Source organism: Neolamprologus multifasciatus, chromosome 5 (assembly GCF_963576455.1).
Source record: "Neolamprologus multifasciatus chromosome 5, fNeoMul1.2, whole genome shotgun sequence".
NCBI lineage: Eukaryota > Metazoa > Chordata > Actinopteri > Cichliformes > Cichlidae > Neolamprologus > Neolamprologus multifasciatus.
This window is the reverse complement of record NC_140443.1, coordinates 11,485,391-11,510,966: the sequence shown is the minus strand read 5'-3', so window position 1 is coordinate 11,510,966 and position 25,576 is coordinate 11,485,391. Positions and strand designations below refer to the sequence as shown.

At 39.0% G+C, this 25,576-nt stretch overlaps 1 protein-coding gene across 1 annotated transcript in view; it reads right to left on the bottom strand.

Annotated features, from left to right (window-relative positions):
• stab1 (stabilin 1) overlaps window positions 1–17,392 on the bottom strand; it is a 183,789-nt gene extending 166,397 nt beyond the window's left edge. Inside the window, exons 1-12 of the mRNA XM_085158702.1 lie at window positions 16,803–17,392; window positions 13,043–13,170; window positions 12,527–12,642; window positions 8,498–8,583; window positions 6,945–7,014; window positions 5,606–5,701; window positions 4,479–4,592; window positions 3,199–3,386; window positions 2,956–3,092; window positions 1,237–1,364; window positions 854–930; window positions 253–375 (exon numbers count right to left, since the gene is read on the bottom strand). Of these exons, the coding sequence (XP_085014828.1) occupies window positions 253–375; window positions 854–930; window positions 1,237–1,364; window positions 2,956–3,092; window positions 3,199–3,386; window positions 4,479–4,592; window positions 5,606–5,701; window positions 6,945–7,014; window positions 8,498–8,583; window positions 12,527–12,642; window positions 13,043–13,170; window positions 16,803–16,853 (1,314 nt within the window). The 5' untranslated portion in view covers window positions 16,854–17,392. The remainder of the gene's footprint in view (window positions 1–252; window positions 376–853; window positions 931–1,236; window positions 1,365–2,955; window positions 3,093–3,198; window positions 3,387–4,478; window positions 4,593–5,605; window positions 5,702–6,944; window positions 7,015–8,497; window positions 8,584–12,526; window positions 12,643–13,042; window positions 13,171–16,802) is intronic.
• Between the last annotated feature and the right edge of the window lie 8,184 nt (window positions 17,393–25,576).

Genomic DNA, 25,576 nt, shown 5'->3' with positions numbered 1-25,576 from the left:
AGGCAATGATTGATTTTTAGGAAAAAGTCTTGTCGTGACTGTTGAGTTTCCAGACAACAGCACGCTGGACCTGAACTAAAAGCTCCAGGAAATTTTGACCTTATGCTTGTGAATAACAGTGGCTGCTTCCGTGGCTTTGACAAATGTCTCCACCAAAAATAATTTCCAAAGGCAAGAACCAGGCTTACACCTTTCATTTTTTCTTTACTATCTAGCTTGAACAGCAGCTGGAGTCTGGAGAAGCAGTGTTACCTTGTTTTCTTTGGTCCTCAGCTTGGATCCTCCGTACAGGTTGAAGTCTCGACCAGTCAGATCCTTGTAGAGGTACTGACCCAGGATCAGGTGGTTTTTACATAATGTCTCCTGATTTAAGTCCTGCAGAGATATTTTGGTTTAGAAGACCAGTTTTTTGTATTTATCGATCAGTTAGTTTCTAATTATTAGGTATGCTAGATGTAGGCTCTGCCTCCCATTCTACTTTTGGAAACTCTAGGAACAACAAGTAAGCCCGCAGTCTCAGAGAAAAGTGCTCTACTGGGATAATATGGTACTGAGGTCCTTAATATATGAAGGGGCCTGATAATTTGTAACTGTGTGTGAGGAAAAGGATTTATATTGCATTTATCACTGAGTCAATGAAGAGATGCTAACATGGCAGAAATTTAATCTCTTCTTAGAAGTAATAAATGCATGAACTACTTTTTTTCCTAATTTTGCACAGATCTAAGAAGGCAGCACCAGAGATTTGTTTAAGTTGCAGATTAAGCTTTTCAAATCTATGGCTTCATCCCTCAGGAGCTTCCTGTGCTGGAGGAGATCATTAAAATAAAATTCAGACAACCAGGTGACCTACAGGCAGAGGTGATTTCAGCAGGGGGATGAAAGCTGTGAAGGGTCCGTTATGATTCAGCAGACGTGGACAGCCTGCCTCTGAAACACACACACACCCCAAAGGTCAAAGGAAAGGTGCAGTAAAAGAATAGCAACACCAAAGAACGTACAAAAAACAGCATGTCTCATATAAATTACCTTGCAGGATAATCGGGACACAGACTCATGTTTTTATTATTTTTAAAAAAGCTGATATCACCACCACGGCTCACTTTAAGTCATATCCTGTCAGTTAGCTTGAAACACTCTGAGGTGCTGATCTCTTGTTTTAACAGGAAACCCCGCCATAGTTCAATAAAGTACCGCGGGCATTTCTCAGAGCGTATTTTTGCTGGTTATTTTTACCGAACATGGAAATGGCTCCAGTAAAGTTTCCTCTCCAGCTGCCGCTCCGGTCCAGCTCCATGACGCGCTCCATCAGGTTACCATAACAACGCCGACCATCACTGATCTGATCCACTTCGCACACACATCTGAGAGAAGGGGGCAGGAAGAGAGCGCCACTTTAGCCAACCGAGGCAACTGACACTGTGACCCGACCTATCTGATCTTTCCAGATTTTTCCATCGTTACTTTTAGGAAGCGAATCATTCTCAGTGAAAGTACCGCTCCAGTTTAAAATCACATCTAATCAAGTTCAGCACACGTGATCGAGATGCGTCGTGTTTGCCCATTTGACGGATTTTAACTCAAGACTCAAAGCAGTGTTTCGGACAGCTTTATGTTACTCTATAAACAGGGACCTACTAAATTTGTATTTCTTTTGTTTTTATGTTAAATATTCATATTAAACATAACCACAATTTCAAATAATGAGGTCAGTGTGTAGACAAGTAATCCTTATCAGCTAAATGTTCAGTTTCAGGTTGTTTTTTTCTGAGAGGGTTTTGGTCATTTATTTGGTCATCTCAGGCACACACCTCCGGCTCAGCGCAGAAGCCCAGCGCACTTGTTGTTTAAACTTTGTGTTTCTTAGGGGCAGCCAGCCAGAAAGAAGATGGCATGAAGGCAGAGAAGCTAAAACAAACTTACTTTTTACATTTTATTTTGAAGTTAGGAAAGCAAAGTTTAACTCTAACATAAAACAATGGCTCCCAGCCTCATCCTCACAGTGAGGATTACAGTTTATTAATTTAACACTGTTACGGGATCTTAACTCAGTAGTAGAAGAGGTACTAGTGTTATATGGTAACTGGAAAAGTTGGATTTGAGCATGTCTTGACTGGCTTCAGTTAATCTCTGGTCTAAGATAGTGGTCCCCAACCCCCGGGTCACGGACCAGGACTGGTCTGTGAGTCGTTTGGTACCGGGCCGCAAGAGTTGATGTTCGGTGTGAAATTTATGGTTTTCAGGGTTTTTATTGTTACCTCGGTTTCCCTGAGTCTTTTCCCATGTTGTAGTTATGTGTCTTATTTTGAAAGAAATATTTACCTTACCATAGCAACCAGAGAGCATTGAAGGGCAGAGAGGAGAATGTTACTCTCAATGTTGTTGGCGCAATTCAGGAGGACACTGCTAATTAAGTTACACAAATACACAGTGAATTTCCGTTTATTATTATATTTACCAAATAGCACAGTTTTTGTCTTGGTCGTATCATTTTCTTTTGTTATATTTATCCTCGACACCCTAAAGGCCGGTCCGTGAAAATATTGTCTGACATTAAACCGGTCTGTGGTGCAAAAAAAGGTTGGGGACCGCTGGTCTAAGGGATGAAATCCAAAATTCTGCCACACCACTTTAGGATCCTGACAGCAACAGACCAGCTTGTATTGATCTGGCACGATCTACAAATTTTCCAGATGTATTACATAAATATTTAGACTGTGTTATTTTTTTTCTGCCTAAAATTGTGTTACAGGACTTATGCGTTGGGATAACTTTGTTATTCTACTTTCATCATGGAGTGAAAGGGATCTTATCTGGTTGGTGTTCTGGTTTTAGTCCCATCAAAGTCAAAAGGAGCCGATTCTTCTGGCTGTGGTCACATTTTAGACTGGGCTCTACATTTTTGGTCCTCCTCCCAGTTGTAGATAATGGTAGAGAAAAGTTTGTGTGTCTGACCTGGGTTCGCCATTCAGTTCAGTCTGACAGCGAGCTGTGGGGTCACAGGTGTCCACCGAGCAGGCGGAGACGAGCTGACAGCCAGACTCAGGGCTGCCACCTATAGGCGACATGCTGGACATACATGCACAGCTGGACTGAGAGCCAGAGAGAGAAAGAGATGGAGAGAGAGAGAGGAGTTAAACAAAATGTCAGGATTTTGTTACAAACAGCTTTTTCCTGACTCTTGGCAGGTCTCCTCACCTTGTTGGCTCCTTTGAAGACACAAACTGTGGAGTTCAAGGGACAGCCCCCGTTGTTATCTAAGCAAGGGTTCTGAGGTATACAGATTTTGCCATCGCCCAGGTAGCCGGGCTTACATGTGCAGCTGACCTTTAACCCCCGAGAGGAGCACTGGGCATTAACGTCACAATCCCTCTGTGAACAAACACCTGAGCAGAAAACGAATAAATAACCTTTAGATTAAATTCATAATGTTATCTGGGTCACTCCATTTAAACAATCAGTGCACTCCTCCCACCTGACCCCCTCAGAATGAGCTGGGGCCTTTGTGCAATACCTTCAGTATATGTAATTATTCCATGAGAAATTCGTATGAGTGAATGTGTGAGTCAACATTTTGTGCTTTTTAAGTCTTAAGTCTATTTTTTAGCATTTTTGAGTCCTATTAACATCTTAAACACGGGCGATAGCCACGTGTTGACAGTCAATTTTGTACACACTTCAAGTCGCACACCCTTCAATTTTCAGAAGTTTTAACTTCTATAAATGACTTTGAATATCAATGTCATATGAAATATCATAGTTTCAACAGTAAGACTGCGGCAGTAGCAGAAACGAGCGCTGGCACCCCAGATGTTTGATCTGATTTTTGGTTAAAACAGCAGAAAGTCCATTTTGGGTTAAGTTTACAAGATCCTATCATCTGAGATGGGTCAAAACAAATTAAAACACATGAAATTCTCATTGTTTTTTGTACCTACATGCTGATACATGGCTCATCTTCAAGCCCTACTTTGAGGAGGAACAGGAACAGGGCCATGAAAATTTTAACGGCTCCATTTAAAACACTGAAGTTATTGTATTTAATAATTTGCTGATTTTGAGGGGAACAGGAGAGATTTTTAGTCCATTTTTATTTTAGTTTAATTGAACAACTCATGTTATCAGCAATGTACTGTATATGTACATTGCAATGTAAGATTAAAATAGGCTGTGTGACATCACCAGTTTGCAAAGCCCAGTGTGTTTTTTTTCTCTTTTTGTATAAAAAGGTTGGACGTAGCAAAGACATTATACAAATTGAAACTCTTGTATGCAAATTAATATTTCTTTTCTTTTCTTTTCATTTGCCAGAAGGTTTATTGAAGACTCCAGTTTTTAAAAAAAAATTTCTGGCAATAATTTCATGGTTAAGGTTTTAAACAGTTAACATGTTCACTTGGCCATACACACACTCACTTCTGGTAACAACAGCAGCATAAACTCAAAATTATCACAAAATAAATTATTATAATTTTTACTTGCGCATTTGTTCTGTGGCGTCTTCCTGTATCCAGGCAAACATTCACATACGGCTGCGTCTCCCTCTCCTTTACAGTATGAGTACGGGCTGCAATTGTTGCACCTCCGATTCTCTGTCAACAACACAAACACGGCAGCAGTTCACTACAGGCAGCAGTTTAACACAAAACAAACAGGTAGTGCAGGGAAACATCATTACCTGAGAATCAAACCACATTTGAGAAGTCCTTTTCAGTCTATTTGTATTTTTAAATGCAGAAAATGTATCCCTTATTGTGTTTCTAAAATCTTTCTTATTCTTAGATCAAAATAAAGTCGGGTTCGTTAATGCAGTTTATTACTTTGAGCTCATAACACAGCAACAATCTCTTTGTTTTATCTCCCCCCCAACATCTAATTTTATCACTTCTGTCTAACCAAGGTTCTTACTTTTTTAATTTTCACCTTTAAGATGTTTCTGCCAGATTGTATTTTATTGAACTTCTCTAATATAGTTGGCTAATAGCTAATTGTATGTGTTTCAGTCATGTCTATGGTTATAGTCACCTCACATGTGACTATTCTGAGCCAGGAAACAGCCTGTAAATTGATGATCTACAGAGATAATCTGGAAAAAACCATTTAATTATTTATTTTTATACAAATATGTACATTTGATAAATTTCTGGGGGGGGAAAGCAGTAAATATTAAATACCCTGCAATTTACACTTCTCTCTTACACGATGCCAGTCTTGCTTTTACTGTTTTTAACAAATGCCACTTTAATGTTTGGTTTGCTTTCTTTTTTATCAATTTTGTTTAGATATAAATTCCTACACCATCTCATAAAGCCCTTACCAGGCATCAGTGGCACTTTTATTTTATCTGTGTTATGTGTTGTTTATTGTTGTCTGTGCTATTGTTGCTCTTTATTGTGCTGCTGTAACAAAAAATTACCCTTGTGGGATAAATATATATCTATCAACAGACAGCTACAGCATGCTCCGCAGCTTGTCTAATTCTATGGAGATGATGAAACTAAAATAAATGAACTGCATCATCTAATGAAACCCAGTAATATACATTAATAATGAGTGATGTTTCTGCTAATTTAATACAGTATATTTCATTGTGGTGTGGTCTTACCTTGGTCACAGTTCCTCCCAGTGTATGGTGGCTGACACAAACACTCTCCATCACCTTCAGGACCTTTATTACACACTCCATGTTTACAGTCACACACTGCACACAGAGAGGCAGTTTTTAAGCAGATTTCAGATGTTCTTACAGCTTCATAGTAGTCTTTGAAGGTTTGACTTTCTGCTTTATTTCCTTTTAACGTGAAGAAACACTTCACTGAGCTGAACTGTTTATCTAATAAAATTAAAAACTCATTGTGAGCACTTTCATGTTGGATGCACATTCTTTCCACCAGCTGTGTCACTATGCACAAGAAACATGCTTGAGACAGCATGATTGGATGACAATGTATATATGTCCCCTCGGCTGGGCTTCGATGTCAGTTAGCTATGCGTTTCTTTTGGTTGAGGCACAATGTTAGCTTCCAGGTGAAGAAAAATGATGATTTTATGCTCTCTAGGGCCTGTTAGCAGGAGATGCAATGCTAATTTTAGTTAGCCTAGCAGTCAGTGCAGCACATGCCGCTTTCCATGTGAAAGGACCTCCTACTTTCAAGTCTTGTTGAACTCAAGATAGTTGTCATTTTCCAAATGATGCTCCTCACTGCAGTAATAAAGGAGGATAAACACAGGAGATTCTTTCCACACAGACTGTGACTGAGAAGCTGCTGCCATAAGGATGCTGCATCTCTTTGTTTTGGTGTCAGAGTGACCCTTCTCTATCACATCTACTTTCAAAACATATAAATGTTCAGCTTGAGGCTTTAGAACAGGACAAACCAATGGGTGATGAAGTATACAGAGTCCACAGTTGGTGGATGCAGATGAAAAGTTGCTGATAAGTTTTTCAAAATGTTTTTATGCATTTTGACAAACACAAGGCGAGTGCAACTTAATTCCATTAAATTGAAGAAAAAACAACAATCTCATTGATTGTGGCTCAAGAGTTGGCAGTTCTTCTTGTAATCGAAAGGTTGCCGGTTCGAGCCCCGGCTCCGACAGTCTCGGTCGTTGTGTCCTTGGGCAAGACAATTCACCCGTTGTCTACTGGTGGTGGTCAGAGGGCCCGGTGGCGCCAGTGTCCGGCATCCTCGCCTCTGTCAGTGCGCCTCATGGCAGCTGTGGCTACAATATAGCTTGCCATCACCAGGGTGTGAATGTGTGTGTGAATGGGTGGATGACTGAATGTAGTGTAAAGCGCTATACAAATACAGGCCATTTACCATAATACCAAACAGGTCACACTGAGACGATCTAGGCAGATAAAACGTACAACAGTACAGAGGAAAATTATGTAAATATGATTTGGGGCAAACTGCGCCTCAGAAAGTAAAGAGGGTACCGACCTTTATCACACCTTTCTCCATAAGCATTTGGATTCTTACACTCCTGACAGGCAAAGCCAGTGAAACCATCCTGAGAAGGAAGAAGGTTTTTTTTTATTTCGAAATATTACCAAGAAAAAAAAAAGAACAACCAATTACTTGAAATCTCTGGACTTCCCAGCATTTCTTCCTCAATGTAACACAAAAAATGGGATATTTGTAAGAATAAACCTAAATACAGTCAAATTTCCTTTTGCTAACCAAAAAATAACCATCCAAAGCCAATGTCTCTGAATCAGAAACGTAAATGGACATAAAGATGAAACCATTGTCAGGGAGCTAAAAGGTTCCTTCATGTTACTGTTTGCATTTCCACTATGATAACCAACTGCAAAGATGGTTCAAATTAGCTATACAGACAGTTACATGTGGGAATCTATTTAAGAGAATGAGTTTACTTTAAGCTTTCAGTGCGTCTGAGCTGCAGGTGTTTGTGACAAATGCTGCAAACCAAACAGCACAGCCTGCTCTATAGCTGAAAATGCTTTACAAAGGTGCGAAGATCTTTATTAGAAAGTAACTGTACAATAATCAGAAGGCAACACTTCTCTGATTAACCAGTCATGTTGTTTTCTCTCCCTCTCTTCATATGTATCTCTCTGTCTCTCTTTCTCTGATATGAAATCTCTCTAGACTTAACCGGCTGAATACACTGCAACTTTGATCCATTTCAGACTTTCATTTTTCTTCATGTCTTTTGCATTTGTTCTTCTGCTCTTCATCTTGCTTCTGCTAGGATGTTGAGTTTTAAAATTGAAGTCTACATGCTTGTCTTCTCTGAGTTTAAACAATCTGAGGAGTAGATTCATAAAAAGTAAAAAGCAAGAACTTCTTAGCAAAAATGAATGCAAAAAAGTAATCATTGGCATGATGCCATGCTTCTAGCACAGCCTCTTCTCTCTCTCCCTCTTCCTCTTGTCTCCTTTTCCAGGAACCTCTCTGTGTGATGTCTTTCCTGCAGCTCAGCTGCATTCTCCCTGTGACTTTGATTTAAATTCAGATTATCTACCTGCCTGCCTTACTGTTTAAATTCACAGAATTCACAGAACTCTCCCCTCCCCCTTTGAAAGTAGTCCTGAAATTATTTTGCTGCAAAATTGTTCCTGTAATTCGATGCGATTTTGGCTTCCAGTGATACTGACTACCTTGACTTCAGTTGTAACTGAAATTAAATTTAAATTCCAACTGGATTAATCACCCAGTCACAGTGCGTGTGAACCAGCCAACATGCAATGCTCAGATGTAACTTGATTGCTACATTTTTCATAAAGTTATGCATGCAAAAACAACAGTAGCCAGATGTTTCACTACAGTGGAAACAAGTGTTTATCTCACTGAAATGGTTCTTCAGTCTGAAATGGTTTTTGGTACTTTGGGGATGGAAACAGATAATGAGTACTTTTTTCTTCCTTGAAACCGACCAAGAAAGAAGAAACCAGGACAGGTTTTCACATAAAAGTTAATAATGAATAGCATCTCTATAAATACATAAAAAAGAGAGAAGGGATACCAACATTACAGATGCAGGTTCCGTTGCCCAGGTCTCCATCCTGACAGACCCCATTATTGTTGCAGGTCTTCCCAGACCAGCTGGGGCAGGCTGCAGACACACAACAAGTGAAAAATGTGTGATTAGAAAAAATCAGAGCTGTTTATTCAATTTGTGCATTGAACATTTATCCAGTTTGAATTCATATAAACATTTGGCAAACTGTGTAAGATAACCTGATGATGTCTATGATGATGTCTATCTTAGAGGTAATCTGTGACTAAACTTTGCACTATGCGCAGTGTGGGTTTCAGGCATGCCAGACTGCGAGAAAAGTAATGTGTTGAATCACAAATTACACAGAGATAAAAAAAAAAAAAAAAAACCATAACACAGCCATGCGTCACCAGCTAATGTCCTGCTTTCATGAGTTGAAAATGTATCTGAATATTTAAAAGTTTCCAGCAGAACTTTATTACTAAGTAGCTCTGTGAAAGATGGAAAATGTCAGAAGACACACTGTTTTCCTCAGCAAAGAGGGAATTAAGGCAGTGCAAGAAGTGGATGAGTTGTACTTACTTGTGTGAACTTACACACAAAGTGTTACTACAATCAAACTTATTATTCAATTAGAAATGCCAACAGGACATAACCACATTTAAACAAGCAAGCAGGTGACGTGATGGAAATGCTTCATCTCTGTTGATCATCTGATCACCAGTTGAAGTAGGCTTAGAAAAACATGATAGTTAATAGAGCAGAAGAGAAAGGCCTTTTTTTATTTTTGCTGGATGTTTTAATTATGTCTATAAAAAATAATAAATGTATGAATTTTCATCTTCTACCCTTCCACTGAGTAATCCTAAATCCACTTGTTTCCAGCTCCAAATTTATGTTTATTTATTAGGCTATTTATTTTTGTATTTTTTGAAGTTTTTTACCTTTCTGCACTTTGGTTATTTGCAATAAACAAGCAAACATGTGATGTGTTTATGTAAGTTAGTTAAGTTACGTAAGTGATATGATGATATGGCTGCTGTGACAGCATCATTTCCCAACTCTTGGGGTGAATAAAGCATATGTTATCTTTTTATTAATGGATTCATTCTCTGTCTAAAACATGATGTCTTAGCTCCTCCTCGTTTACACAAACCTTCTTAGGATTGGCTTTTCCTTATAAACACAGCAGGTGAGTGGGTCGGACTGATATGTTCATGACATGACCATGCGGTATCTGATGACCATAAGGTATCTGAAGCCTGAGTGTTTAACTCACAGTGATTACTTGTACATATGCAGATGACCTCCAGCAAATCAACTGACCCAAAGAGAAGCAACAGAGACATGTTCCTTCAGAGACACGCTCCACTCTCTGGTTGAAACTTTCTGGGGGTTTGTTTGTTTGTTTGTTGTTGGGTTTTGTTTTTTTGTTTTTTACTGGAGCAGGATCATGAGCACAAAACCACCTCAAAGCTTTGCCAGGACAAAGAAATCCAAGGACTGCTGACAGTCTTGGCCTTCACCCCACAGTCGCCTGACTTCAAACCCAATGAACATTCAAGGGGGCACTTAAAGACTGTGAAAGCCAAACACGGCTGACATTACAAGAAGCTCTTTGGAGCACTCTCAGGTTATGGTGGGATAAAATCAGTTATACGTCCATGGTGTTAACAAAATTGGGTGCATGTGCAGCCCTAGTCCTTCCATAAAGTGCACCTATTACATCCAGTTCTAGCATTGTATTGCTTATCTCAGGTTACAGGCTCAGGAGCACATTTGCATGACTCACAGCTATGGGCCTTAATGCACAAGCTGTTTTAGCTCCTCCTCCATTAAACTTAATTCTTCGTAAACAGATGTTTTTACTGACAGGTGGGTGGAGCTTCTGTGCTCACAAACAGAACTGTGCATACCTGGCTTGACCATATTCGTTATAGCTGCTCTTCCTGATGTGCAGATCGATACTGAAATATCGATTCTTCCGATACCAGTCATTTATGTTCTAGAATCGATTCTCACATTAAAATATTGATATTTTAGTAATTTAGGGTAAATTTGTAGTTTATCATTAACAGGAACACAATGGAAAGAAACTATATAATTCGGATTGTGAACATTGGAAGGAACTACTTCCTCTTCTGCCTTTCATAGTCATGTGCAAAATAGGGCTGTATAAATGTGTCCAGCCCCTGGCGTGCTCATTCACAACAATGGCTGAGTGTAATTGGAGTTACGTGCAGATGTATTTTACCTCCACAAACAGCCAATATGTGGTTTGCAATACATGTGGCAGGACAGTGAGGTGTTGTGGCAACACCACTAACCTCGTGAAATACCTCACAGTAAATCAGATCACAGAATATGACGAGCTTATGTTGAGGCAAACTGAAGAGGAGGACAGGGACAGGTGCTGCTAGGGCGAGACAGACGTCTTTCACTGAATCCTTTAGTGCTGCAGGCAGGCACTTCTGGTTTTTTATTTCTATATGATGAATTCTGCATTATTAAGTGATAAGAGCAAGTAATCTGATGTCCTGTAATCATGATGACGCTATAATTTGAGATACAATAAAAAATACAATAAATAAAATAAGTTTTTGTACAAAGTATAGTTATCGGTATCAGATCAGTATCGTCGATACCACCCTGAATTTTACTTGGTATCGGATCGGAAAGGAAATCAGTGGTATCGCACATCACTACTCAGAAGATCTCAAAACTAGCTAAAAGTGCCTTTATGTTGATGACCGTTAAACATTGTCCTTAACAACAGACGTTATCACTTAGTTCTTCTGGTACAAACACAGTACAGCTTACATACAACTCCATTTTCCAGAAAAACACATTCACGACTTTATCTTTTTCTACCTGTAACAGATAAATTACACACTGGGACCATAGCGTTATGTGATTGGTGGAGAGGAGTAACAATCAGTCAAACGACCAATCAGAACTATGATATAAAGGTACAGCCCCGCCTTCTTATTATTTATTGTTTTATATCATTTTCTTTTTGTAGTGACTCCTAGCGCTTGTTTAAGTTTAGTTTTTATTGTTTGAAATGTTTCGTTTCCCTATAGTTTTATTAGTTTGTCTGTTTGGTGTTTAAAAAATTATTATAATATTGTTTTGTTTTGTTTTTTAGTCAGGGGAACATTTAAGAACAAAACAGAAATGAAAGTCGACAGAAGCAAGAATGAATTTATGTGTGTGTAAGGGAGGCAGATGGAAAGGTGAACATGCAAGGAGCAGAGGTAGAGAAGGTGGAGTCAGTGTCATAAATGTGCATTTTTTTAACCTGCTTAAATCAATAAAGTTATTTCTAGTTTGAGTTTCAAATTAGCTAAAACCACTGTGTCCTCTGCTGAGGGAATATACTGTATTTCGGTTGACTGTTGCTACAGTCAACCAACAAAACCTATAAATATTTTTATGTTTGATCCAGTCAGCTGCTCAGTCTTTGTTGGACTCTATTAACCAGAACGCAGATTAGAAAATGAATCAGTATTTTGAAATCATTTATGTTTAAATGCATCATTTAGAGCTGGTTATTAAAGTTATTTCTACCTGTTCTTCACCAGTATCAGAGTTCAGTTCACAGGATAAACTTTAATGTTTAGATGTTTCCTTTTTAGACTTGTGCAAAGTTATAAATTCATAAGAGTAATGATTTTCTGCATTACTGTCTTTAATTTTATTATTATTACTTTTATTGAACCAGGAAGTCCCACAAAGATCAAATTTATTTTACAAGGAAACCTCGCCAAGGCAGCAGCCATACAAACTCAAAACATCTTTTTTCTTATTTGCAGCACATTTGTTGCTTTCTGATCTTTTAGTTTTTATATTATTTGTAGATCTTGATCACATCTGATAATGTCTCTGACTGAGATAGGTAGTGCTCATTTGATCCATTTTGTGGAGAAGTTGTACAATCCATTAAACACTGCTGCAGACTAAAGCAGGAAGTCTGGGTTTAAATGTGATCAAAATTATGGCACAAATGATAGTTCATCATATGTACTTTATGTGTGTGTGTGTATGTGTGTCTTACAGAGACACAGTGGTCCCCAGTGCTGTTGGCAGCACTTTGGCTGCATGACGTTCTTCACACAGATGTGCTGACATCCCTCCAGCTGCAGCTCCCTGCTGCCGATGTTCACCACATAACTGCAGCACAGCGAGACTCGAGGTAAACAAACTGCCTTAATCATACCACTGCTGCCAGCGCTACTAATTACTACTGCAAATCTCACAGTTAGCATTCATGAGACGTCCTTGAATCTAAGCTTTGTATGATTAATAAAGGTGGAATTATGTTGCTGTCATTATTTATTTAACAGGGTAGGTGCATGTTAAGGTACACTGGCATAACAAAGATGAAAACATGTCAGATTTTGGCAGAACTGTTCATTTACAACAGTGGTCCTAGAGGAGGGTCACATGAAACAATATACAATATGCAAAAGACATACAGGTGTACAACATAACACACATAAAGCCATTGCTATAGGTAAGCTGTTCCACTCTTCACTTCATGTTAACTGTGGGTATGAAGCTTGACCTGTACCTGCAGTTGGTGATGCCAGTGCTGCTGAAGCCGCGGGGGCAGCTCGCAGTGATGGCAGCAGCACAGGAAGTGCAGTCTGTTTGTACCTCCAACCTCTGCAGGATATCACATCGACCAGGAGGAGGAGTCTGAGGAAGGAGAGGAGCTGTTTACAGTCTTATACCACTCTCTGTCCACATTTCACAACATCACTGTTAATATGGACAGACCCCTGCAGATTGTATTCTAATACATCTCTGTTTTTAATGAGCAACAATTTGTGATAAGACAAGTTCTGATATTCCCACAACTGATATTTATAACTAACAATCACTACTACAGGTATCAGTATCAAGCAGCATAAAGATAATAACAGGTGTGGCACAGCTGTTGGTAAGATCGATGGTAAGAGTAGTTGTATTATTACAGTAGTAATAATACAACAGTAGTAATTACAGAACCCATTTTTACACAAAAAGCAGCAAAAAAAAGTGCAAACCAAACTGCATTCTTTAAATGCATTTTAAGACTTGATGTGTGTTTGATTAAATTACAGAGTGCTGGTATCATTTCATCTTGTTTTACTGAAATAACTGACACTGACGACTGCCAAGAAAAAGAATAAGGAATAATTACCAGCAAATTACAATAACCTCTATACCCTTACATACATATATAAGAGTTTTCACATTAACAGCAGTTCTTTTAGAAAACTATGAAAATTTGCAGAAGGTTGACAATTTTTTAAAACTTATTTAGACAAAGGCTCTCAAACGCTACAGCTGGGATTATACTCTATACTGATACATCCATCTCTGCTTATCCATGTCAGGGTCGCGGGGGGCTGCAACCTAACCCAGCTACCGTCACCAATCTGACACAGGGCTAACACAGAGGGACCGACAACGCAATGAATGCACAAGCATCTCAGTATTTTGGATGCCTTAGTAGAACCACCAACCTACTGATCAGAAGCTGACCTGTTCTGCGGCACGTTCATGATAAAAGCGGAGACCGTGTAGTGGTGAATGGATGTTCTAATTTATTTAACTAAAGTAAAAACTTGAAAGTACATTCTGCCTCCGATTACTGAAACAGCCCTGGTGATGATACAGCAACGTCAGCAGAGTTTTCTTACTTACAGACAGTGGACTAAATGTTATGGAGTCTGCAGGATGTGGCTCTTTAACACAGAGACATTTTTTTGGGTGTTTAACCCATAGGAGGAACCAAAAGTCAGACCAATGCATCCTTTGTTGCTTCAATACCGGCCAGATATTGCTCAATGGATCCGTTCTATAAACAAACAACTGAGAGACTGTTTGGGAATGGATCTTAAAAATGTAAAAGTGTAAGTGTAACTGAAATATTTCAACAACTGCACACAGTGCCACAGTATTATTTACAATCTCATAATGAACTGTAGTAACTGTAAAAATCCCTCTGATGTTTTATCCAGCAACATTATTGGCATGAATGCAAAACTAGTGACTCAGTTTAAATTACACTTGCCCAACATCAATGTTGGCAACATATTTATTTTAAAGGTTTAGAGGTTTTAGAGGTTTAGTAATAAATTTGATAATGTTGGCTGGGCAACATGAGATAGGGGTAGTTATATAGAATTCAGTGATCATTTACATTATCACTTTTCAGATGGTCTGGTGGTGGTGGTGGCAAGAAGCAGTGGCAATAGAAGCATGAAGTTCCACTAACATCAAATGTATTTTTCATGGTGGCAGTGATACATTTTGCACAAAACATAAATGTCCAGAACAAGAGAAAAACGTCTCCTTCAGCATGTTCCTCAGGTCTTTCTGCAGAGACACTCTGCAGTGTGTAGTAAGAAAACACAGTTTTCCTCGTATCTGCTTTTTGTTCTTTGTTTACATTTAGTTTTGTGATGGAAGACTTTGACCAATCACAGGCTTTTCAGACCAGACCAGAAGTAAAACATGGCGTTGCAAGGGATGAAGCAGCTGCCTACACTTAACAGAATGGGGTTTAAGTCCTGTATGAGGCCAGAAAAGAGCCTGGCTTCTGAAGCAGGTGCAGATGCTTGTCTGCTGTTAAGGGCTTAAAACAGAGTGATGAGAGCTGGAGGGCAGTTTTCCGTGTTCAAATTGCAGTCTTTATTTGTTTGTTTGTCTGTAGATTTCTGCCTCATGCAGCTTTAAACTCAGGATATCTTGTCTGAGTTCATGAACTACTTGAAAATACAATACCTTTAATATTTGGAATATCTAATTATAATGAACTTTCCAACTTTCCAAAGCGCTATCACTTCTTACTAAGCTACTTTAGGGCCTAAATATATCACAGGAATACCTTTTTTAACAGCTTTGTTTGTGTTGGAAAGCCATTTCTATGTACAGACAGATATACCAAACTGTTTTTAATGTGATTAATTATTGTTTTCAATCACTTTTACGCAATAAAGAGTCAACCCAACTCGCTGCTCCAGATCTTTCAGCAAAAACATTACAAAGTAGAGATTATAAAAGGAAAATTACTACAAAATAAAAGGCTGTGATATTAAGAAAACATGTGCTTATAAAAATCTGAGAAAAGTTGTAGGAGAGCACAACCTGACAAATGGCCTCACTTTGTAACTTCAAGGTTAAATATTTTGAGTTTCTGAAATTGTTTAGCCCTGTTAAGCTGATGCAACTCTGTTTTAAAAAGCTCTGGGTCTCAGTTGCAGGTTTACTCATTTGTATCATACAAAGATGTCTATGATGTGGAAGTTCCAGGTTTGCAGTAGCAAATGATTGACTTTACTGTATACAGAGTCCCATGCGTAGTTTGTCACACTGAGCTGTTTAATGTTTGTCGTTTATGTTTACAGCTAAGCTGTTTGGGTTGTTTTTTTAATTCACCTTCATATCAGAACAACAAAGATTTAACATCTCTGACAGTCTCAGGTTAAGTTCATCAGTGGTGATACTGAATTAGAGAAAGTATAGTTACTCATGCCTGCATAAAGTAATAGAAATACACTAATATACTGCTTTATTGTCATTAAAAAACAATTACGCATTGAATGCCAACTGATACTAAATTTCAAAACAGTTGTATTGAGTTTTATTTGTGATCAAATAGTGCAGTAAGCATGTAATCATAGTATTTAAATCATGGAAACATTTCACTGCTCATCTACTTAAAAAAAAAGCATGTTAAAGTGATCCATAATGTTCATTTTTCTGTCTTCTGCAATTTTCAGATTCAAAATGAATCATGTTTTCCATCAGAAATTCTGCTCAAGCTTCGTCAGACTTATTCAATCCAACCTAATTTTATTCACAGAGCACTCTTTAAAAACAAGAGTGCTGTACAAAGCGCCAAAACACGCCACAACAAATCAATAAAAAAAATAAACAAGAAGGTAAGGACACACCACTCTCATTCTAAATTCAAAGCCAAGGAATAAAAATCAGTTTTAAAATGTGGTTTTAAAACAGGTAATGAGGGGCCATCCTAACATGGGGAGGGAGATCATCCCACAGTTTGGGGGCGAATAGCTAAAAAAGTCGCTCTCCACTGGTTTTCAGCTGACCTCAGTGGCCTTGAGAGAGTGTATGGAGTCAGAAGCTCAGATATGTGCAGTGGTGCTGATTCATTAAAGGTTTTAAAAATAAATTTAAAAAAAAAAACATCTTAAAAAGGAGTAATGGAGGGAGGTGTTAACCATGCAGTTACATTTTTGACATTTACATCCATGATTCAAAGACAGTAGGTGGTACATGACCTCAGCGTGGTGGTGTAGTTGGAGGTGTGTTACCTGTTGTTTCGCTGAAGGTAGCAAGCAGAGCAGTGGCAGCAGCAGCAGCATGGCTCAAAGTCTCACATCCAGATACAAAAACAAACCTACTAATCCTCCTCAGTAAGCAAAGCAAAAATCAGTTAAAAATAATATAAAGAATAGGTCCAGAGAGTTGTAACTAAACTCGTTTCCTGCTCCCGTGTCAGCGCTGAACTTCAAATAAAACCTGAACTACTAACTACAGGAAAAAATACAGATAGCAACATCCTCTATGCAGGAAAAACAAAGCGATTAGAACACAATAGCCAAGTATTCCTCAGATAATGATTGGGAAAGCTGAAATGCTGCTTAAAGATGTGGAAACTCTAGAAAAATGTAAGCACTTAGTGAAAAAAAAAAATCCAAAAAAATACACAGGGTTGATCCAAGTATTTGAACAATTACCAGCAGGCTCACTTGGGACGCTGCTATGTGGGAAATGACCAACAAACAACAGCAAACGAATGAACTCTGAGCTCAGCGTCCAGCGAGGCAGAGAGGCTGCAGCGACTACTTGTGTCACGTCTTTCCTCCCTAATCTAGGAAGAGAAAGAAAGAGGAAAAAACACACAAAGTGGTAGAATAGGAACCTCCCAGTAGGAAGGTCATCACCTCCTACCACTCCCCCAGTAACAGCAGAGACACTTGTTTTATTCACAAGAGAATGAGCAATATATTCGCACACAAACACACCCATGGAAATCAACCGTGATGACTTCAGACCACAGATTCCCAAACAGCCATGAGATAAACATCAAAACAGAATTTTACTTTAGTTAAAGATATCAAAAAGCTGGACAGTATGCAGTGAAGTTTTTCCATTTTCTGTCTGCACAGACATACCCAGACATCCCTCTCCCTGGTCACCCCCTCTCCCCAGGAAGAGCTGGAGGAAGTGAATTGCCACTGAGTGCCCTAGAGATCCTCTGGGGGTATGTTTTTACGGAGGATTTGCCTTTCCCAAGGCAAAATGGCTCTTAGTGACGAGCCAGACCATATGGAAAAGATACATATAAATCTTATAAAGTTTGTATCTGTCTTGTGTGAAACTTGTATGAAAAGCATACAAGAGTGAAAACAGATATAAGATCCCTTGAAAATTTATATAAATGAAACTTGTATGTTTTGGATACTTACTAAAACAATATATGAAAGTAATGAGAAAGTGGCCACTTTCATGAGTAAATCATATAAGCCTTATATGATTCACTATATGAAGTAGGCCACATCTTATGCAAGTCTTTTGTAAGTTTTTACTATTTCTTTTCCATATGGGAGACCAAGTGTGATTCATAAGACCCTAATGGCAGAGATAACTTTGCACTGACAGGGGTCCCACCTAGGAGCCAGGTCTGTGGACCCTCCACCCACAGGAGGGGTTGTAGGTTGCAGTTAGTTAAGTTAAGTCAGTGAGGTCAGATTTGTCAACACGGCAACGCTTATAAAACTTTGGCTCACTTGTTCACTTGGATATATAACAGGAAGTGTAGTAACATCTGCTCAAAACTTCTTTAATCTTGTCCCTAAAAATACCACACACACACATGTTAAAAACACAAAAACTAAAACTTGCAATGAAACTTTTTTAAAAAAACTCAATAGAACCTAAAAAACATTCAAAAAAAAAAAAAAACAAATAAAAAAAATCTAATTCACACTGTAAAATAACTAAAACTAAACTGAAATTAAGATTAAAATGATTAACAATGAAATAAAAACAATATTAGTGGCAATATATATATAAAACTATATTTAAAAAAATCAGATTTCAGACAAGCAAAGCAAAAGGAAATTCACTGACTTGTGTTACTCCAGGTAACACAGGCTCATCTTGCTTGCATGTGTAGTCACCCCTAAAAGCCTGTTTTGACCCAGGACAAACCCTGATGTTGGATCTCAGACCATGCAGCGCTAACCAGCAGAGTAACTGCATTTTTACTTATTTTCTGTATCTTCAGTAGGGATGGGTACCGGTATCCGGTGCCATGATGGTACCGGTTCTGACATAAACGGTAGTAACCAGACCGAAAAGCAGCGCACATTTCGGTGCTTTATTTCGGTGCTTTTTTTCCTGAGCTGTGATACACTTTCTTCTTCCTTACATTTGTATTGGCGGTTGGCAAACAACTGAAAGGTGCATTACCGCCACCAACTGGTATGGAATGATACACTTTAGATTCTAGCCAATCATTTTAAGTTTCCGAGAATAGTAGGCGGGTCCAGGAACGTACGTTCTTTTAGAGCAGAGCTACAGATTTAAAATGTCCAAGGCGAAGCGGTCAAAAGTCTGGCTGTACTTCACAGCAAAAGATGCAAACTCAGCAGCTGCAACAAGTGCTTTAAGCTGATACTGTGATACTGTCAAAGAAGGTAACACCTCAAATCTGATGAAACACCTGGCGACGCATAGTGTTTTTTTTTTAAAGCCGAGAAATGCGCCGTATTTGATAGCTTGCTGCGAGACCTCACACCGAGCACATCTACTGCGGGTGTGGTGCCTGTTATCGGACCCGGAATTAGCAACATCCCCCAAAAACCCGAAGAGGAGAGTCCTGGCCCCTAGCCCTGCCAGTGTAGCAGAAATGATGACGGATGATGATGCAGCAGCAGCAGCCGTTCTTCTCTGCGTGAGTAGCTTAATGTTGTTCGTGTGTAATTTACGTTGAGTAGGCTAACCACGTTATTACATTAATGCATGTAAGGTGAACAGCAAACACCATCATAGCTACATGCAGCTGTCTTCTTGTTTGATGGCAGATACTCCCTTCACCCTGGCCAAAAAGGCTAAAATGACCAAAGAAAAAGTGGAAAACAGTTAAACATGAGAGGTTTTTGGACAAAGTTTGTGTTTTTTTCCATTGTTTAAGCACTGCTTCCAGCCAAGAATGATACCATATATGCCCCATAGCTGCAGAAAAGGCTAACATTGTTATCTTTTTACAAAAAAACAGCTGAACATGAGAGGTTTTTGGACCACTTTTGTGTTTTCCATTCTTTAAGCACCGGTTTGAGCACCGTTTAAGCACCGGCACCGTTTCAAAAGTACCGGTTTGGCACCGGTATCGGATAAAACCTAAACGATACCCATCCCTAATCTTCAGCCATGCCAGCCTGTGACTCGCACTCTGGGTCAACCTGACCTGTGCTCTCTGTCCTCTGCACTCTCTGTGTGGTGAGTGTGTGTTTATTTACTGGAGTGAAGACAGGTGTGTTTAAGCTTCATCAATCAATACCTCTTCCGCGGGGGCCCGCCGCGTATAGGTGTAACGGAGAAACAGCCAATCAAATCGCAGCTTTTAAACCAGCGTAAAAAATGGATTTTTTTTGGCACTGAATCGTCTGAGCGCAGGTTCGAGTCCTGGTTGGGACAAAGGCTGTGTTACATTATCAAAAGATAAACACCATTTTTAATTTAGTTAATGTGGATAACATTTATTTTTCACTTTGCTTTTTCTTATTGTTTGATTATCATTCTATTTATATCATAGTGTTTTGCCTCAATGTCTCACACATTCATGCTGCTAACAGAAGGTATCTCAGGAAGCTGGAAGCAGGCATTCACACGGGAAAAGTTCATCTTTTGTCTTCTCCACTGTAAGAGGAAGCAAGGGAGTGTGAACTTTTCTCTGGTTGAAGACCAAAGGTGTGAAAACAGCTGTGTACTGCCTTTTGGTTCTGTAGAAGGTGTTTATACCCAAGGCTCTGTTGGGTTTATTTAATGGAAAACTTTCACAACAACTGTGTGAAAGTTTACATAACTCAGAATAAACTGTATCATCACAAACCAGACATACTCTTCAGTTATGGAGATATCCAACTTTTAATACAAAGATTAAAGTTTAAACTATAATTCAGATACATTCTGTTGGCACAGAAAATTAAGCTTATGCATAATTTCAATAAGGAAGATGTGTAATAAGTCATCTGTCTGCTTCCTGGTGGCTGCCAGTTTATATCTATTCATTTTCCAGCACAAACTCAGTACTGACATCATTACTTTATTCCAGTTATGCTCTTGCCTGCCTTCACCGAGCATGCCAGCCTCCACTCTGCATGCTTTAAATCTGTTGCTCTTCTGCTTCTGCCATTCTGCATTTCAGATCCTCAGCTATGCAGCCCGCCTCCTCTCCTTTCTCCTCCTCACCGTGGTCACTCAGAACCCTGTCCCAGCCTCCATCTTCATCACTACCAGCATTTTGACTCTGGGGTGTGGCTTGTGCAAAATCCTGTCACTGCTGAGATTTCTTCTGCTATAATGGGTCATTGGAGTTTAACTGCCTAACAGTTACATTTATTTCTGTATCTCAATAAATCCTGTTCGGTTTTTCCACATGATCTCTCCTTATTGAACTGCTTTTGTAGATAAGCTTCAAGCCAGAAAGCAACAATACCTAAACCAAAAATATTATCATCAGAAGTGAGAAAGTGTCTGGACTATCTCCAGCTGTGTTGCATGTATTAAAGATAACTTCAGACACTGTCTGGTTGTCATGTCTGAAACAGGCTGTACAGTCACACAGATAAAAGACAGCAGTCATGTTTCTTATATTACAAATCAACCAGAAAGATTATGAAGATAAAAGCTGTGAGACCCCACTAGAGAACGGATGGCTTGTTATCATTACATGAAGTGATTTAGAAATAATATGTTAGCTTTCAGGGCAGCACTCAGAGCTTTTTAAAACTGAATACCTGATGGTGAGCACACACAGATATATAAACATACAGGTAAGAGGTTATAAAGAAGAGAGCTGTGCTGATATTTTTACAGAACAGAATTTATTTACATTTTTATATTTACAATCAGTTTTTATTTATATAAACAAAATAAACATTACAAAACTGGAACTAAACTATATTATGTACAATATCAACAGTTTCTCCCCTATTTCCTTTTTTCTTCCACCCATCTTTGTCTCTCTGCCTCGTAGAAAGGAGACTCCTGAAACTCCTTCCAGGTCATCTCCTTGGCCATGCCCTTGTCCCTGTACAGAGAATGCACTTTTGAAGGGCAGTAGATATATTTCCCTGCCACTCCATTGTGGCTGGGTTTAACAGCAGGATGCAAGAGAACAAAAAGAGACAAAATCTGAATCAACATTTGCGATAAAAATGTTTTTTCTTCAGACAATACAAACTGTTCCGTCTGTAAATAAAAACCTTTCATGGTTGAATGCAAAATTTGTGCCAACTGCTTAGTAGTCATGGTACATAAGAACTGCGGGCAGATTATCGACATACCTATTTAAGATATCCTGTTTATTCTTACACTAGTGGGCATTGCTCATGTTAGTGAGATATCACGACTGTCGTATAGATACGATTACTGACCATTACAACATGAATGCAATACAAATTTTAAAAAAATGCAGGTTAGGTCATTTAGCATGTCATCTCATAACAAGCCATTTATCGATTATTTAATTACACCACATTATAGTAATGTCAGTGTCACAGCAGTCAGAAACCTACCAAGTTTATTTAACAGTAAAACGCGTCAATGAAACACGCAATTTATTTAAGGATCACGTTCATTAATTTTTTACCGTGCCACTTTACAACAGCGGATAAACTCCCACCGTCTTTAACCGAGCGGTGGATGCTTCGTAAATGCAATCGCAACACGTCTATTACCTGTAATATACACCTGTAAATGTATTCTGTTGGTTTACTCTTATTCCAAACGACATTTCTTACCTTTGATCAATGAACGAGGATCGTTGAGATGTGTTGCGAGCAGTGCGTTACTTGTTTCGTCTCCCGAAAATTGTGATTTTTAAAAATTGCCGCATCTCAAACTCGCAACAGCGCCGGAAGACCGTAGTGGCCAAAAATATATTACATCCGTAGTGGTTTAGCACTACCATAGAGAATGAATGGGAAACGGTTTAGGCCGTTTAGCTAAACAATCCCAGGCTCCCGCCGCGGGCACTTAATAATGCCTCAGTCTGAGCGTGTTCACCATTGCCATCTTTCTATTTACCAATCAGATGTGACAAGCGAGGAGTGGATCTGACTCAGTAAACTCTCTGCTCATTGGTTAACCACTTGTGACAGACAAATTATTAATAAGAAAGCAGATCCTGGAGCAGATCCTCTTCTACAACTCTTAAACTGGAAAAAAAATTAATGAGATGTTTTATTCACTATGACCTGAAACCAAGTGACCAAGCCCAAACGTGTTTCCTGATGTCAAAGAGTGAGGGAGATAAGAGATGTTTTCCCATAGATTTCTATACATGCGGAAGTCTTTTTGGAGCCAGAGCAACAGCTACCCTGGTGGCCAATCAAAATTTGCATCGCGGTCAGGAAGTCTGACAGAGGAACGGCAAAGAGAGTGCAGTTGTATTTCAAAATAAAAGCCCTAGAGTAGACTAATTGTTCCTGTTGTAATTTGAAGTTGTACAAAGGACAGAACAGAACTAGGGCGCAAAGTCACAGATGTATCTACTGACTACTGTACTCCTGAAGTTATCGGCTAAATATTTTTGATAGTTTGAGATCTCAGATGGGATATGACAGTGCTTTATTTACTCTGACACACTGGGATCTCTCAAATGACTTCTCTCCATTACAATATGTGCTCTTGCAGTGTTAAAATGCAGTTATATTGTTTTTAATTCTCTAAAGCAGAATGTTTTGAATGACGTCTAACTAATGCTACTAAATATTTGTAATAGATGGTGATATAATGATATTCATCCTGCGAGGTGTGTCTCAGAAGAGCAGCAGTGAGATTGTGAGAATTCGTCTCCTCTCCGAACCCAGAGCTTCAAGCGGATTTCCCCTCCTGCTCGTTCCAGTGTAGCGGTGTGATTTGGACGGATTTCCTCGTGAGCTGACACAATTCCCCGTCTGCTTCGAATGACAACCGTGAACAAATGCAAAAGCTGTGTTTCTTTCCTGTTTTAATCCAGCCAGGCTCGATGAACAGACACAGCAAGGTGACTGTCACTGGAGACAGGGTCAAGGGTCAGACAGAACAATAGCACGAAGCGAGTGGTTTACCACAGTTTGCTGCCTTGCTCACTGACTTTCCAGCGGCAGACTTTATTCTGACAGATGTTCCAAACGGCTAAAAGAATCTAACCACGAGTCAGAAGCTTTTTAAGTTTCCCTCATGTTTACAAGTTGCACTATTTTTCTGTTTCATCTGGTATCCTGGTAAAAACCATAGACTGTATATAAAAGATGAACGCAGCCGCTTTGGCAGCACCCATTAGTCTACCATTAAAGTTTCAAGCTGAGCATTTTGGTCATCGTCCTACTGATGTTTTCAGAATGTACATGACTGAGAATTTGTTCCCATCATTGGGCCATAAGTGACATGGAGTTCTCGGCTTGCAGCATGTACAGTGCAGCAATTCCCATTAGCAATCAGAAGGACAAAGAAGGAAAGCAAGGCTGAGTCGCCTTAAAGATTTACCCACAGTGTCACGGTCGGATCACTACTGACACCTGGATTTGAAAAGCTAAGACAAAAACAAAATGCTGAGACTGTGGGTGATGTCATGGTGGCCATGAGCTTTTTTCACATACAGTCTTTGTTTGCAGCCTGTTGGTCATTCCAAAGAAAGCAGGGTGAAAACTCCATCTTAGTGTAAAAAATGTAAACTTTTAACAATTAAATGTCAGAGATTTTATTAACGGGAGACTCAAAACTCCATGATTAGCGACAGTAAATATTAAATTAAATTTAAATTTAGGCACTAATGAAGTTGAATGAGTTCAATAGTTATATGATTTCTGACTTTATGAGTTATTCTGTTTTCATTGTATGCATAAATTTATATATTATTTACTCCAAATTTGTTTATGTGTCTTAATGCATCACATTAACACTTTTATTGGGGAGTTCAAGAAATATTCAGCCTCTAATCGACTGATTCGTGTTTTTGGACATGAATGTCCAACCTTTGTGTTTGTAACAATGAAGTCTTTCATCTGTTCTGTCTCATGTGTACTGACTTGGGTCCATGTTCATGTTTACTAATTAAAAAATGAATTAAGGTTGAAAATGTCCATGTTAGGAAACAGGGGGAGTCAGTGGAGTGAATCAATTTACAGTCTTTTACAAGATTTGGTTTATTTTTAATATGTTTTTAAATTTAAATAGGTTCTTAATAACATTAAAAATGGGATGCTACGAAACAGATTGTTTAAACTAAATTTGCTGAGCACAAGCATTTCTTGAGGGGCCAACAATAGGTAAAAAAAATTGTTGATCTTGTGACACATTTTGATTGATAGCCCCACTAGCTGTAATAGTAATGCACTTTCACTGTTTCAAAACCTTTGGCACAATCTATGGGGGATTTGGGGGGGGCACGGATGTCCCTGTGTCCCAGTGACCTCAACCTCAGTAAATGCCTCCGATCAGCACTGTGAGCTGGAAATGAGAGGCAAGAGCAAAAAAAAAAAAAACACACGCACACAAAAAACAATGAAGGACATGAGAAAGATCGGGAACAATTACTGCTAACAACACCATTCACTGTGGACTCTTCAGCGATCCAAACATGAATCAGACAGAAAAGGAGAGTGGCCTGAGACGAAAAATGCCTCGAGTCAGCCGGAAAACAGCCAAGCAGATGAGAAAAGCATGACAGATAAGAGGAAACGAGAATGGATTTATTATCAGTGTCACATCCCTCTGGTGTTCCCTAATGCCTCTCTGTTCCAGCTGTTTGTCAAAGAAGCCTTTAACTGCATTCAGCAATATCCAGAACACCTCGCAGTGCTCCATGTACCAG